Source organism: Mastigoproctus giganteus, chromosome 8 (assembly GCF_048544385.1).
Source record: "Mastigoproctus giganteus isolate SK-2022 chromosome 8, ASM4854438v1, whole genome shotgun sequence".
Taxonomy (NCBI): Eukaryota; Metazoa; Arthropoda; class Arachnida; order Uropygi; family Thelyphonidae; genus Mastigoproctus; species Mastigoproctus giganteus.
In genome coordinates this window covers 209,275,600-209,293,382 of record NC_143582.1, presented here as the reverse complement: position 1 = coordinate 209,293,382, position 17,783 = coordinate 209,275,600, and the positions used below count along the sequence as shown (strand labels likewise).

Sequence of the window (17,783 nt, the reverse complement as noted above, 5' to 3'; positions counted from 1 at the left end):
GTCCTGTTCAGGTTGCTGACAACTGCATAAATATTTTTCATCTACATTTAAGATGTTTTTAGGGATGGGATTACCAAAATACAATGAGTTATAACTATGAGCTAAGTGGTTTTTGATAATTGAGAAGAAAGTGGAAGAGAAAATAGGGAAGCTAAAATTAAATAAAGCATCTAGAAATGATGGAATCTATCCAATTATATACTATATTAAAAGAAGCAGCAAAAGTGGTAAGCAAACCCTTAGCCATAATTATGAAAGCATCCTTAGATCCAGAGGAAGTCCTATGAATATGAGATTTGCATATATATCACTTCAATTCACAGTGGATCAAAGGTTGAAGTGAGTAATTATAGATCTCTAAGCTTGACTTTTGTTCCAAAGAAAATAATAGAGTCACTTGATGAAAGAAGTATTGGAGGATCATCTTAACAGGAATAGAATTAAATGGGAATCACAGTATGGGTTTGTTAAGGGAAGATGCTGTCTGATTGATCTGATTAGCTACTATGATGCAGTAACAACAGAACTGGATGTAAACGATAACTTTGACATCATATACTTAGATTTCAGGAAAGCTTTTAATATTGTTCGACCTCAAAGACTTCTGTACTAATTGGAGCAGTGTTCTTATTTGGTACAAGTTACTACTGTGGGTAAAGAGATTGGATGACTCGAAAACAGTCATCTAATAAATTCACAAAATCTTGCTGGTGTGCAAGTGACCACTCACAAGTTCCGGTTAATGGAACTTGGGATTTTAATTGGAAAGTTAAAAGACATTCTGATATACTGGCTCACTCTGTTTCTCTATACAGTTGTTCATTGTACTCGTCAGAGTTATTATCCCTCTAATACATTCCTACTTTTATTTTTGCTTTCCCAGTGTTTATGTCACACCAAACTGATTTAACATTGCACTGGCCACCTATGTCAACTGGATGCACTGTCTTAGATTTTATTTGTTTCCTAACTAACATCATAACCTCTCCTCCCTTCCTATTCTGTCTATCCTTTCTATTGTACAAGAGGCCACAAAAGTAAGATACAGAAATAAAACCAGAAAATATGTAACTGGTCACAAATACCTAGGAGTGATCCTGGGTGAACATTTCTCTTTTGTGCCCTATGCACATCACCTGAAAGAAAAAACACAAAAATTTGCTGGAAAATTGGCCAACTTCACAAGGAGAGACTGGAGACTGAAGAGAAGAACACTCTGGCTATACTATAACACCACCTTTGTCCCTCTGATGATGTACAGAGCAGGGGCCTGGGGGCATCAGGCAGACAAAGCTGCACTCAAGAGACAAACACAACAGGCCCAGAGAACAGTACTATTGATCACCTCTATACCCTGTAGGAAGGTCTCAACTCCAGCCCTGTAGGTACTCTGTGGAATGCTACCTGTCCACCTGGAAATCACTTTCCAGTACTTAAAATACTATGTGAGAAAGAGCATCCCGGCTCAAGTACAGGAAATTGCATTGAATCTGAACACAACACAACGAAGAACAACAGAACAGAGAATCAGACATTTAATACTCAAAAAGTGGCAACAAACATGGAATGCAACCACAAAGGGACAGACAACCAAAATATATATCCCAGAAGTCAGAGAGGCCAACTAAGAACAAAATTCATGGCTCACGTGAAGACTCCATGCCACATACCTACAAAGGGATCAAGAACCATGAATAATAGAAACAAAACAAAATTTTGCAGAATATAACAACTTTGCAAATAAGGTGTTCAAGAGGAGACCTTCATTACTAAGACTTTCCTGATAGTGACAAACTCCACCAGACTCTACCACAATCTGGATCAAAATATGCTGGCCAAGGGTACTTTCCTGTGGCAGGATCATATCCTAACCTCCAGATAGAGGTAGGAATACAACCTACTGACCCCTTCTGTGGTAGTATCGTGGCAACCAAAGAACACTCCTGACTAAGGCTTCATGGCCATGGAGCTCTTCCTCCCCAGTGGACCTAGGCTAACTTCTGAATGGAGATAGGAACTAGATGCTGACCCCTTCTGGGGTGGGAATCATCAACTGCTGACCCTGGCTGAGTCAGGGTAATTTCAACCTTTCATTACTAATGAAGTGATACAGTGCTACTTTATAATAATTGTTCTGTATATTTCTGATATTTCAAGCTTGATTGTGCATCATAGACATTGTTGCTGCTAACAAGCAACTCTGGGGTAGGGGTTAAAAAGTTTTTAGCCCAATACAGATCACAGAGATTTTTATGAAAGACAGTATTGTCTTTCATAAAAAGTGTGTGACTCTTCTTATGTATTCACAGAAAATTTCAAGAGTGTAACTGTTTTCTCCTATTTTACACAGGTTTTAGAAGTATGAAAGGTGAATGAAGATGGCGACTGTTTTTAGAGAATCAAGCACTCTGCAATCATTAAGTACCTTCATTTAAAGGGAATGTCACCAATAAGAAATTCATGAAGTCATTGTTCATTAGAGGAATGTTATCCTTCATGCACCATAGTCAAAACTGGGTTGCAGAATATAATCATGGATGAGAAAGTGTTGAAGATGCACCCCACAGTTGGAGGCCTGTTACCAAGTCAACACCTGCAAATATGGACGCCATTCATGATCTGATCGTGCAGAACTACAAAATAACATTGAAGCACTTTGAGACAGCATTTCATTCAACATCTCCCATGAGCAAACTCATGATATTGTGGTGAATGTTTTAGGAATGAAGAAAGTTTCCTTGTGATGGGTCCCTAAAGCATTGAATGCAGATCAGAAGGCAGAAATAGTGATGTGTTGTTATGAGATTTTGCAGCATTTTGAAGCTAAAGAAGCTCAGTTTTTGGGGGCAATGTGTCACTATGGACAAAACATGGGTGCACTACTTTGAAACTAAAGAACAATTGAAACATTGGAAGCATCTCTCTCTTCTTCTCCTCCTAAAAGGTTTTAAGTGCAGAAGTCGGCTGGGAAAGTCATGGCATCCCTCTTCTGGTGCAGAAGGAGTTATTGTGGTTGATTTTCTGGGATGAGGTGCCACTATCAGTGCTGAGGATATTCTAACCTACTGAGATATTTCTATGAGGAATCGAAGCTCAAAAGGTGCAGGAAATTGGCCAAAGGAGTCATCTTGCATCAAGACAATTCACTAACACACACACACACACACACACACACACACACACACACACACACACACACACACACACACACACACACACACACACACACACACACACACACAACATTTGTGACTCAGGCAACACTGTGGGTTCAAAATATTACATCATCCACTCTGTTCATTGAATTTGGCTCCATTGGACTATTTTCTATTTCCAAATCTCAAAAAGGACTTGAAAGGACAAATTTGACAGTGACAATGCTGTGATAGATGGAGTCGTAAACTGGTTTCAGTCAAAATCTTCCAAATTTTAATTGAGCAGGTTATGAAAGCTAGTGAATTGTGCAAGAAAGTGTGTTGACTTAAGGAGGTGGGGACTATGTTGAAAAATACATGGGTTTTCACAACTTTCCAGTATTCCTTCTATGAGAGGCTAGAAACTTTTCAAATTCTCCCTCTTGTAGTTGCTTGCTGTAATGTATCTCCTGTGCAAATAAACCATCAATATATAGCTGAGAATGCTGTCTTCATTCAGCCATTTTTTTGTCTGTGATATGTCTTTGAAACATTAATTAGATCAGGACTATATAAATGTACTCTACTTTCTTCTTCTGAAGAGTATCATGACACAATGCAGTTGAAGGTTTCTGAGTTATGAGACAGTTGAATAAAACAAAATTTCTGTAAATTACAGTTAACAACAAATAACAGTTAATAGCAATTTCTCGTCATTTACAAAATTATAATTTTTATTATGCAGTTAATAATTATTTCCTTATTTCTAGCAAACTTTGAAAGGTAAAACATGTGATAAGTATGGTCTTCAACCTCCACCAAAACGCAAGATAAAGAAAGTTGTTTGTCCTATACCAGATGGAGGAACGGTTTATGATTTCAAATTTGTGAAGCGGGTATGTGCATTATCTCTGCTATTTCCATTTAGTTGTCTTCTTTTACAGTTAGCCCTGTGTGTCTCATTATTTAAATTAATTTAACATTTATTATTTTATTTTTTTTTTTTCCTGGCAAAAAATTGAGGTTATTTATACAAAAATAATATGTAAATATATTTCTAATTCTAATACCATAAAACTTACATTTTAGAACTGTGTATATCTATACTAAGTGAAGTCCATTTTTGTAAGTGATGGTGGTGGGTTTAGATAAATTCTTTCCTCTTTTGTTACTGACTCTGTTGATTAGAGGGAAAGAGAAACAACTATAATAAGTTTAATCAGGTACATTCATCCATTGCTGTCTTTTAATTGTGACTTTACATCTCCCCTCATTCTGGTGACTTTATAATTTATTCTGTTACTGACGAGAAACTTCTGAAATGCCCTTTTCAGTATGAATGCCTCTAGTAGTAGTATCACTATGAGTATTGCCTTGTATTTGTTTGTTTATTTCTATGCTATATGATCGGGAGCCTCCATAGCCAAGTGGGCAGGAGCAGCAGTGCGTAGCACACACTTCTTGATTAGACCGGGGTTCGAGCCCGTGACCATCAAATACGGAGGATGCGGAAAGGTCAGGGAATGACCACCGCATATCCCCAGAGCAATATGGCCTCAGTTGCTAATGCTCCTAAAAAAAAACCCAAATAACAAATAGCTATATGATCAATAGGGTTCAGGCATGCACATGCACAAAAATTTAGTTGCAAGAAAAGAGCTTTTAATTCAAAATGCACACAAAATTAGTATGACCATTTTTGGCTTTTCTGTCAGCCCAGTCTTCCTGGGCATATTTCTACCGACTTCTGCAGGTGTCAGCCAAATTTGCCTGCATTCCTCCTATTGCCAGAGCTGGTTTGAAGAAGGAAGTTTTTGCCTGCGGCTTACTTCATAATTCTACAGTTCATTCTGGAGGCATTCGTTGTGGTTAAGGCCGAGGCTCTGAGCCAGCCAATCTGACTTTTTTGATGCTCACAAACCAGTCTAGTATTACCCTGTGCTGTGTGATATGGATCATTGGAATGATGATTTTAACAGTTCTCATTTCTGTAGTACTGCCACAGTTTAGGTGTCACTTAATTGTTCAAAATGTCTAAGTCATGGACTTCATGGTTTCAAGCACTACACCAACAGGCCAAATCTGAACAACTGAAACAGCCACCAAACCATTCTGTTGCCTTATTCAAACTTTGTGATTGAGTTGATACAGTCCAACAGAAGTGCTCTCTAAGCATGTCACAATGTTTTGTATCAGAACAAAATATTGTATAGTTAGATTTATCACTCTGTTTCATCTTCTACTACCATTATAGAGCCCATGAACATTGGGGGCAGCACCACTCCAGATGGCATTTCTAATTGGTGATCATGATCAGCGTCTTTGCCATTGAACCTAAGGCCATGCAGTTCTATCACATTATCTCATTTTTAGCTTCTTATATCCAAAAAAACTGCACTTTATCTTTTCCTGCAAAAATTATATGGTTTCTAACTGTATAAATTCCATAAGTATATGCACTTTGCAATCATGATATTTGCATGTGTTAACGTGTTCATTATATCTTTGTTTTTAGTTATTTTATATTATATTATATTATATTATGTAACATTTTATATTATATTATATTATATTATGTAACATTTTATATTATATTATTTATTATATATTATGTATTATTTAATTTTATAATTTATATTATATTATTTTATATTTATTTAACCATATGGAAGCAGTAGAGAATAAAGTGACCTGAAATAGCCAAGTAAGTCAGTGTGGGATGATGTGGAAGTGCAGTGGTACATACATTTGAGTTGATCATGGTTAAAGTCAGTGTAACCACAAATTATTATGATATTTATTGTCAAATAACTAATAGTAAATTGTGGTACTTCTAGAGTATAAACAGAACATTTTTTATTTATTTTAACTGCTCTACCATTTGAACAAATATTCCCACATTTGGAACAATGCTCAAAAATATCTCTAAGAATTGTCACCTGCATTCAGAAGAGATCAGTCAAGTTTATCAATGATTCCTCTGGTACAGACTTAATTCATTTGTGACAACAAATGGATTAAGTCACATAGACATTCTGTTTTTTGCTGTTTATCTTTTTCTAAAGATATTTCTTTTCTATTTTATTAATTATTGGCATTATTAATTAATATAACAATAGATTTCATTAAAGTTCAAGTTTATTTGGGGAAAATATTTAGACCTTGCTTATTAAATTAAGTTATTTCACACTCGTTGGATCAATTATAGGCCTGAAAATTTTTACCTTGAGAGTTGGTGTATATATTAATAATACTGGCCAACAAAAAAAAAAAAAAAAAAAAAAAATTGAACCTTCAGAGAAAAAGTTTCAGATTCTAAAGGAACTTGTCCGCTGATTCCAAAATTATCTTAGATGACTTTTCTAAGATCATGTATGGGATGCAGGTAAATCAAGAATTAGAAATTAATGAGAAAATAAGCACTTCAAACTACATAGAATGCAATCTCTTTAATTTCTTAAAGGGTTACAGCTTATTCTAAGATGCTTCATGGTGCTTCCTGTACCATTTCTTTAGTGAATGCCTGAAATGCTGTCCATATTACACCATCAGCTTCACATACCAAGACTTGGCATACTTCTTTGTTTGCTGTTATAATAGCTGTACTGAATGATGCATTTGTTTTACTTATATGATATATATTTTCTATGGCTTGAAGCATTATTGCTCTAAACTTATATGGATTTATTTATTTACATATTCTTTTTGTCCTCTGCAGCATATTAAAGACACTGAAGCAGGATATTGGCAACATTGGAGAAATGAAGTTATGGAAAGTCCACCAATTCCAAAGGAAATGCAAGTTAATCAAATTATTGTACCAACTGTGGACACAATTCGTTATACATACTTAATGAGACTTCTTGTTTTGCATCAGAAACCAATTCTATTTGTTGGGCCTACAGGCACTGGGAAATCAATATATGTGACTGTAAGTTCTCTTTTGCTTTCTTTAAGTATTATTAAAGTGATGTTACAAGTGTCTGAATCAAGAAAGAGCTCTTAATCTATCAATCTTTCTGGTTTCTAAGCCATTTTTTTAAAACAATAAATAGAATCATTATTAATTTCTGAAGAGCTGAATGCATAACACAATGTGCAACATTATCATAGAGTATTATTTTTCTTCTGTGTTCATAGATTCATTTTCAGTAATAATAATAATTATATTATTATTATAATATAATTATTATAATATTATAATAATATTATTATAATTTGGGGAGTACAATGTGTACAGAAAGGATAGACAAGATAGAAAGGGAGGAGGTGTTATGCTGTTAATTAAGAAAAACATAAAATCAAAAGAAGTGCGCCCAGTTGATATAGATGAACAGTGCATTGTTGAGTCAGTTTCGTGTGACATAAGCACTGCGAAAGCAAAAATAAGAGTAGGAGTGTGTTATAGGCCTAATGACTTGAATGAGTACAATGAACAATTATACAGAGAAATAGAGTGGGCCAGTAAATCAGAATGTCTTATAATGGGGGATTTTAACTTCCCAGATATTGACTGAAACTTGTGGGTTGGTCACTCACACACTAGTCAGACATTTGTGGATTTATTGGATGATTGTTTTCTGCACCAGCATGTTCGAGAGGCAACCAGAGAGAGTAATACTCTTGATCTTGTTATCAGCAGGGATCACTCATGTATTAAGAATTTCCAGATAAAGGAACCACTAGGTGGCAGTGATTACAGTGTACTGATGTGGGATTTACTTAAAGATATAATTACCATCGGGGGTAATTTTTGCTTCCATAAAGGTGAGTACAGTGGTATCAGAAAGTTTTTAAATTCTGTACAGTGGGATAAACTGACGATGTTACCAACAGTAAATTCTAAGTGGGAAGCATTCAAGGAATTAATCGTGGATGCTACTAAAAGTTTCATACCTATTAAGAAATATTGTTCAAGGTTTAGGCCTAAATGGTTATCTAATGAACTAATGAGACTCGTAACAGGGAAGAAAAATGCATGGGATGCATATAAATTATCAAGCGACTCAGAAACCTATGGCAGATATAAGCTAGTCTGTAATCAGGTCACAAAGGAGGTTAGGCAGACGAAGGCAGATTACGAAAAATCCTTGGCAAAAGATGCTAAGAAAAACAGCAAGGATTTCTTTACTTATATAAACCCTAAAAGGAAGGAGATGAATCTGATTGGTCCACTTGACATCGATGGTTCGACTGTTGATGATCCTGCTCAGATAGTAAACAAAGTGAATGAGTATTTTGCATCTACATTCACACATGAGGAATTATTAAGGTTTGAAAATGGCAGAAGGTTATCAAATTGTAGCAGGATACTTAATGATTTTGTAATAACTGAGAGCAAAGTGGAGGAGAAATTGTTGAAGTTAAACATAAGAAAAGCACCTGGAGTGGATGGGATCTATCCAGTTATATTAAAAGAGGCGGCAAAGCAACTAAGCAAACCCTTAGCCATAATTATGAGAGCGTCCTTGGACTCAGGGGAGGTTCCCACGGACTGGAGATGTGCAAATGTATCCCCAATTCACAAAGGGGGATCGAAGGGTGATACGAGTAATTACAGACCAGTTAGTTTAACTTCTGTTCCTGGTAAAACAATTGAGTCACTGGTTAAAGATGCATTGCAGGATCGTCTGGACAAGACTGCAGCAATAATTCAGACACAGCATGGGTTTGTTAAGGGAAAGGCTTGTCTGACAAATTTGATATGATATTATGATGTGGTTACAAAGGAACTGGATGCAAAAAATAATTTTGATATCATATATTTGGATTTCAGGAAAGCTTTTGACACTGTTGCACATGAAAGACTATTGTACAAATTGGAGCAGAATGGTATTAAGGGTAAGTTGCTACAACGGATAAAAGGATGGTTGAGTGGGAGAAGACAGAGGGTGGTAATCAATGGGTACTGCTCTTCGTGGACTAACGTTATTAGTGGAGTCCCACAGGGTTTGGTGTTGAGTCCACTGTTGTTTTGTATATTTATCAATGATATTGATGAAGGTATATCAGGCTTAATGTTGAAGTTTGCAGATGATTCAAAGGTTGGCAGGGTAATGGCAGTGTGCTACTGCAACAGGATCTAGATAATTTGGGCAGATGGGCTTAGAAGTGTCAACTTTAACCTTGACAAATGCAAAGTACTGCATATGGGTAGAAGTAACCACAGAGAAACGTACCAACTGTGTGGTACCACACTTAAGGTGGTAGAAAATGAAAAAGACCTGGGAGTAATTGTGCAGTCAAATATGAAGTTCTCTGAGCAATGCAGACAGGCTGCCAGGGCAGGTCATGGGGTTTTGTCAATGATATATAGGAATTTTGCTAGCAGGGAAAAGGAGGTGATTATCCCTCTGTATAAGGCAATGGTTAGGCCACGCCTTGAGTACTGCGCACAGGTCTGGAGGCCTCATATTAGAAGGATGTAGATTTACTTGAGCGTGTACAGAGAAGGGTAACAAGATCGGTGAGGGGAATGAAGGATCCTCTTACCAAGAAAGGCTTAAGTTCTGCAAATTGCAGTGGCTGGAGACTAGGCACCTGCGCAATGATCTGATTGAGGTGTATAAGGCCTTGAATGGGTTGAGCATGCTGAATTCTGATGGGATCCTTCCATTTGTTCAGATTAAACCTAAGGGGGCATAAATTCAAATGAAGAAAAGGCAGATGTAGAATAGATGTGTGGAAATTTGCCTTTAGCCAGCGGGTGGTTAATTGCTGGAACAAACTTCCATCTGTCGTTGTGGAAGTTGATAGGTTAAATAAATTTAAGGAGGAACTGGACAGGCATTTGGAGGGAATGGTGTGATTTTTTTTTTTTTTTTTTTTTTTTTTTTTGGCTGATGCTGCATAAGCTCATACACATGCTTTCTTGCATCACATGCCACTACTACTACTACTATATGGAACAAGTAATGACCATCCTGATCCCCATATAAACCATTGGTATAGTGCCAAAGAGCCTCCATAAGAATCTAACAGCAGTAGGCCTTCCAGAGAACACTTACATGGAACATCAGAAAGCTGTAATTCTGAAAACCTGTCAAATAGTCAGAGAGTGCTTTGACCAACAGTAATAATAATAGTAGTAACTGGACACAACCAATCACCCCCATGCACTTGGTACCAATGCCCATTACTGGCAGAAAAAATCCCATAAAAGATAAAAAATTTTATAGTAGTAATTCCAGTTGATCAAAGAAAGTGTGCTGTATTGCTAGTAGAAACCCCAGGTTTATACTTGTATATGGAGTACACTCATAGAAATGAGCAGGCCACCAAGATAATACATCAGAAGCTAATGCAAAAATAATTTGAATTGCATAGTATTCAAATTTTTTTTATAATTTGTAAATATCTTTGTTGAAAACAAATTCATAGACTTTTTTTTATTAATCTACTTTTTTTATGCTAACCCCAGCACATTCTTTCCTGACCTTAAGATTACATACTTCTGCTTCAGAGAAAAGAAATCAATTAATTATGCTGCTAATGCATGCTAACATTAACATTTTCTTCATACATCTATGCATGCTATTATTTTCTGTGACTAAAGTAAGTTTTTTTTTATTTTTATTTTCAGGATTTTTTACTAAATAAAGTAGATGGAGAGGTTTATAAACCTCTAATGATAAACTTTTCGGCTCAGACAAGTGCAAACCAGACACAGGACATTATTATGGGAAAACTTGATAAAAGAAGAAAAGGACTATATGGGCCACCTCTAGGAAAGCATATGGTAAGCATGCCTATTTATTAATAATTTCATTTTTTAACTAGGGTGCATAGTAGATCTAGTATAAGTCTTAAATAACGGTAAGTAATAAATTATCACAAATACCTACTGCATTGTATACACAAAATTTTAATGCATTGACATTTCAAATATTATATGTTGTCAGAATTCCTAAATGAAGTTATTTACAGAGTTTCACCTGCTATAAAACAATTTGTAAGTGATATCTTTGGCTTTCTGAACAACCACATGATCAACTCATTAGGAAAAATATGACTGATTTACCCTATTCTGACATAGAGTTAAGACAAGTAACCGAAGCCCTGGCAGGGAGTGGACACGGGAGAAACTAGCAGTTCTACTATATTGTGCCAGATGGCCAATTTTAATAAAATACAGACAAAAATTCATGAATAAGCATTAAGTTTTGTCTGCATTTTGGTTATAGGACTGTTTCCTTTTCTTGACTCCTGGTGAAGTCAGACTGTTGCACTGTTAAAAATATTAGTGATTGGTGATGGAAGAACATAGAGGAATTTGTACAGTATTACTGTAGATATATTAAAGATTACATTATACATAAAAGGAACTTTACAGTGAACCTTCCATAGGAGAAACAATTTCTGAAATCCTATAGAATGGTTTCTTTACAGAAGCGAGAGAGAGAGAGAGAGAGAGAGAGAGAGAGAGAGAGAGAGAGAGAGAGAGAGAGAGAGAGAGAAAGAGAGAGTGACCGACCTTTTAATTAAATTCATTGTTGGATTTGGAAATAACCAGTTCTCATTTTTATGCTATAACATGCATTTTATATCAGTGCAGGCAAACCTCCCAAATCTGGCAGTCCATCATCTGACACAACCCAAGAATTAGTAAATTTAGTTTTTGTATTGGCTATTCAACCAAGTAGTAGTGCATCACCACTGATTTTGCAGGGTAGATTTTTCTCTCTAGAGTCATAAAAGTTTTTACTCCATTCCAATGACATTGAGAAATTTGTTAGGTTGTGGAATTGCCTCCTGCTACTTGTGAACAAGATTAGTGTCTCATTGTTAATAAGTGATAGCTTACCTAAAATTTCTGAGTTTTATGTTTTCTACATTAAGACTGAGGTAATGATTAACCAAATATGTTTACTGTTAAGTGAATGTTTTAAGAACTTTTAAATGTCATTTGTAAATAACATTATTAAAACAGCAACTTAATAAGAGTGGAAGAGGAAAAGAAAAGAAATACTATATAATATAATATATTATATTATATAGTATAGCAATATAGTACATATTGTCGGACTTTAAAATATTTCTTAGTTGGTATGACAAGCCTAGTAGCTTCAATGATTAATTCCTTCCCATTTAGAATTTACTAATGATCACATCATCAGTTAGTCCTACTGTATACAATTTAAAAACTGTCTGAGACCACTGTATTTCACCTATATGAAAACAAAAACCCTTCCCTTTACCCTTGATAATAGTTACATCTTTAAGTAAATCCCAAAAGTACAAGTTAGTGCAACTGCATCATATTAGTACACAGCTAAACTCTAAATTAGCAAATTATTTGCAAAGGCGGCAATGAGTTGCCATGATATTGCACTACCTCAAATAAGTAACACTTTACCCAAAGGAGAAGACTGTTGTTACTTATTCTCAGTGGATACCACCACCCAGATGGCACCATTTCAGGGCTATTTTGTATATGTATGGGATAATAACTCTACTATCCACTTGTTCCTATTAGACTTAAAAAGGAACAAGGCAGAGGGAAAGTAATAGTAGGAATGGAAGAGGAAAAAGAAATGGTGTAGAAGAATGAAAGGGACAATAACTCCTTCAACTCACGTCACTCAAAAACTCATAAACTCCTTGAATAGGCAACCCTTCCTCAGTAGAGAAGACTGTTGTTATCTATTCTTGGAAACTTCGGTCAGCATCAGTCTCCCCCGGTGACCGTTTCAGGGCTGTTTGGCCCTTCTTTGGTGGTACATAGGTACCCAAGTGATATAATGATGGCAAAACAGTTATGAAGTATAACTCCACAATAGGAGAAATGCCTCATGGTGTATGTACTAATTTAGAGTTTAGCTGTGTACTAATATGATGCAGTTGCACTAACTTATACATAGTCTAATTCTCTTGCAGATTGCAGCATAAGCCCTTAATGCATTTTAGTCTTAATTCATTTTATACACCATCAGGCATCTCTCATATTGTGGAGTTACACTTCATAACTGTTTTGCCATCATTATATCACTTGGGTACCTACCTACCACCGAAGAAGGGCCAAACAGCCCTGAAACGGTCACTGGGGGAGACTGATGCTGTCCAAAGTTTCCAAGAATAGGTAACAACAGTCTTCTCTACTGAGGAAGCATTGCCTATTCTAGGAGTTTATGAGTTTTTGAGTGGCATGAATTGAAGAAGTTATTGTCCCTTTCATTCTTCTACACTGTTTCTTTTCCTCTTCAATTCCTACTATTACTTTCCCTGCTGACCGGGCTAGCCAGGTAGGTAAAGTGCCTGCCTAGCAACCCAAAGGTCGTGGGTTCGATTCCTGCCTCGGGCTGGATATCACGATGGTGCCGAACCAACCGGTTGGTTGGATATCCTGTCCACGATACATGAAGGAAGCAAGAAAAAACTGGTTCCTTCGTGTATTGATCACATCATACGAAATAAATAAATAAATAAAATTACTGTCCCTCTACCTTTTTGCTTTTCTAAGTCTAATAAGAACAAGTGGATAGTAGAGTTATTATCCCACACATATACAAAATAGCCCTGAAATGGTGCAATCTGGGTGGTGGTATCCACTGAGAATAAGTAACAACAGTCTTCTCCTTTGGATGAAGCATTACTTATTTGAAGTAGTGCAATATCATGGCAACTCATTTTGAAGGTATTCACAATATGAGATATAATTTAAACGATGCCACCTTTGCAAATAATTTGCTAATTTAGAGTTTATCTGTGTACTAACATGATGCAGTTGCACTAACTTGTACTTTTGGGATTTATTTAAAGATGTAGCTATTATCAAGGGTAAAGGGAAGGGTTTTTGTTTTCGTAAAGGTGAAATACAGTGGTCTCAGACAGTTTTTAAATTGTATACAGTAGGACAAACTGATGATGTTATCATCAGGAAATTCTAAATGGGAAGGAATTAATCGTTGAAGCTACTAGACTTGTCATAACAACTAAGAAATATTGTAAAGTCCAGCAATATGTACTATATAATATACCATACCATACCATACCATACCATACCATACTTGGCAGAGAAGAAAAATGCATGGGATGCATATAAATTATCAGGCAACACAGAAGCCTACGGCAGATGTAAGCTAGTCTGTAATCAAGTCAAAAAAGAGGTTAGGCAGGTAAAGGCAGATTACAAGAATTCTTTGACAAAGTAAAAAAAAGAAAAACAGCAAAGAGTTCTTTACTTATGTAAACCATATAAGGAAGGGAATGAGTTAGATTTGTCCACTTAACATAGATGGTTTGACTATTGATGATCCTGCTCAAGTAGCTGCTAAAATAAATGAGTATCTTGCATCTACATTCACATGAGGCTTTATTCAAAGAGAGGATTGCCAGACGTATATCGAACTCTAACAGGCAGCTAAGTGATTTTGTAATAACTGAGAGCAAAGTAGAGGAGAAATTGTTGAAGTTAATCATAAAAAAAGGCACCTGGGGTGGATGGAATCCATTCAGTTATATTGAAGGAGACAGTGAGGGAAGTTAGCAAACCCTTAGCTATAATTATGAGAGCATATTTAGATTCAGAAAGGATCCTGAGCACTGGAGATGTGCAAATGTGTCCCCAATTTACAAAGGGCGTCAAAGGGTGACGCAAATAATTATAGACCTGTTAGTTTAACTTTTGTTCCAGGGAAAATAATGGAGTCACTGGTTAAAGAGGAGATACAGGATCACCTAGAAAAGAAAGCAGTAATAGTTCAGACATCGCATGGGTTTGTTAAGGGGAAATCTTGTCTGACCAATTTTATTGAATACTATGATGTGGTCACAAAGGAACTGGATGCAAAAAATAATTTTGATATCACACACTTGGATTTCAGAAAAGCTTTTGATACTGTTGCACATGGAAGACTACTGTACAAATGGGTGCAGTATGGCATTAAGGACAAGTTGCTGTAATGGATAAAGGAATGGTTGAGTGGGAGATGGCGGAGAGTAATAAAAAAGAGACACTACTCTATATGGACTAATGTTATTAGTGGAGTCACTGAGGTTTGGGCTGGGCCCATTGTTATTTTGTGTATTTATCAATCATATTGATGAAGGTATATCAGGCTTATTGTCCAAGTTTGCAGATGATACAAAGGTTGGCATGGATTTTAATGGCACTAAAGACAGTATGCTACTGCAACAGAATCTAGAAAAGTTAGACAGATGGGCTGAGAGATGGCAACTGAAGTTTAACATTGACAAATGCAAAGTACTGCATATGGGTAGCAGTAACCTAAGAGAAATTTACCCAACTGTGTGGTACTACACGCAGGGAGGTGGAGAATGAAAAAGACCTGCGGTTAATTGTGCAGTCAGATAGGAAGTTCTCTGAGCATTGCAGATGGGCTGCCAAAGCAGGTCATGGAGTTTTGTTAATGATATATAGGAATTTTGTTAGCAGAGACAAGGAGTTGATTATCCTCTTGTACTCAAGGTGTGGTCAGGCCACACCTTGAGTACTATATACAGGTCTGGAGACCTCATTTTAGGAATGATGTAGAGTTGCTGGAATGAGTACAGAGAAGGGCAAAAAGACTGGTGAGAGGAACAAAGGGGGTGCACTTACGAAGAAAGGCTTATTTTCTACAAGTTAGCATTAGCGTTAGTAGAGGCATATGATGCAAGAAAGTAAGCTTATTCGGCATCAGCCAAAAAAAAAAAAAAACCACACCACTCCATTTCACCCCTCCGTTCCCTCGAAATAACTGTCCAGTTGAGCCTTAAAGTTGTTTAGGCTATCAACTTCAACAAAAAGTGATGGAAGTCGGTTCCACCAACAAACCACCCGCTGGCCAAAGGCAAATTTCCGCACATCTATCTGACATCTGTCTTTCCTCAATTTGAATTTATGCCCTCTCAGGTGATTATTCTGAGCAAGAGGAAGAATCCCATCGGCATTGAGCATGCTCAAACCATTCAAAGCCTTATACACCTCTATCAGATCACCTCGCCGGTGCCTAGTCTCCAGACTCTGTAATTTGCAAAACTTAAGCCTTTCTTCGTAAGAGCAACCCTTTGTTCCATTCACTAATCTTGTTGCCCTTCTCTGTATTCGTTCTAGCAGCTCTACATCCTTCTTGGAATGAGGCCTCCAGACCTGTATACAGTACTCAAGGTGTGGCCTGACCATTCCCGTCTGAGCAGTGCAGCCCGTCTGCACTGCTCAGAGAACTTCATATCTGCCTGCACAATTACCCCCAGGTCCTTTTCATTCTCCACCATTGTCAGTGTAGTACCGCAGAGTTGATACGTTGCTGTGGCGTTACTGTTTCCCATATGTAGTACTTTACATTTGTCAATGTTAAACTTCATTTGCCACCTCTCAGCCCATCTGCTCAACCTTTCCAGACCCTGTTGCAGCAGCATAACGTCAGTAGTGTCCTTAACAACCCTGCCAACCTTTGTATCATCTGCAAACTTGGACAATAAGCTTGATATACCATCATCAATATCATTTATAAACACAGAAAACAGCAACGGACCCAACACTAAACCCTGAGGGACTCCACTAATAACATTAGTCCATGATGAGCAGTGTCCATTAATTACCACTCTCTGTCTTCTGCCACTCAACCATCGCTTTATCCATAGCAGCAATTTGCCTCCAATGCCACACTGCTCCAATTTGTGCAGCAGTCTTCCATGTGCAACAGTATCAAAAGCCTTTCTAAAATCCAAATATATAATATCAAAGTTATTCCCTGCATCCAGTTCTTTTGTGACTACATCATAGTATCCAATCAGATCGGTCAGGCAAGACCTGCCCTTAACAAAACCATGCTGTGTCTGAGCTATAACTGAATTCTTGTCTAGATGATCCTGCAGTGCTTCTTTAACTAGTGCCTCCATTAATTTTCCTGGAATAGAAGTTAAACTAACAGGTCTATAATTACTTGTGTCAGCCTTTGAAACTCTTTTCTGTTTTTCGTTGTGAATTGGGGTTACATTTGCACATCTCCAGTCTATGGGTACCTCCCCTGAGTCCAAAGAAGCTCTCATAATTATGGCTAGGGGTTTGCTTACTTCCTTTGCTGCCTCCTTTAATATAACTGGATAGATCCCATCCACCCCGGGTGCCTTTTTTATGTTTATCATCAACAATCTCTCCTCCACTTTCCTCTCAGTTATTATAAAATCATCTAGCTCACTGCCAATGTTTACTTTATCTACGTCATTCTCCTTCCTGAATAACTCCTCATGTGTGAATGTAGATGCAAAATACTTGTTTAGATTGTTAGCCACCTGAGCAGGATCCTCAACTGTGGAACCATCAATATCCAGTGGACCAATCTGATTCATCCCTTTCCTTCTTGAGTTTAAGTAGGTAAAGAACTCTTTTCTGTTTTTCTTTGCATCCTTTGCCAAGGATTTTTCGTAGTCTGCCTTTGCCTGCCTAATCTCCTTTGTGACTTGGTTACAGACCAACTTATATCTAACATCGGCTTCCATGTCACCCATTAATTTGTATGTATCTCATGCATTTTTCTTCTCTGCCATATGTCTCATTAGTTCATCTGACATCCATTTAGGCTTAAACCTTGAACAATATTTCTTAGTTGGTATGTAAAGCCTGGTAGCTTCCAAGATTAGTTCCTTGAATGCTTCCCACTCTGAGTTTGCTGATGGTAACATCATCAGCTGGTCCCATTCTATAGA

At 36.9% G+C, this 17,783-nt stretch overlaps 1 protein-coding gene across 1 annotated transcript in view; it reads left to right on the top strand.

Moving 5' to 3' along the window:
* The window catches only part of Dhc36C (Dynein heavy chain at 36C), a 592,122-nt gene that overhangs the window by 186,243 nt on the left and 388,096 nt on the right, over positions 1 to 17,783 (top strand). The window contains exons 23-25 of the mRNA XM_090380456.1: positions 3,905 to 4,030; positions 6,853 to 7,065; positions 10,717 to 10,872. Of these exons, the coding sequence (XP_090236582.1) occupies positions 3,905 to 4,030; positions 6,853 to 7,065; positions 10,717 to 10,872 (495 nt within the window). The remainder of the gene's footprint in view (positions 1 to 3,904; positions 4,031 to 6,852; positions 7,066 to 10,716; positions 10,873 to 17,783) is intronic.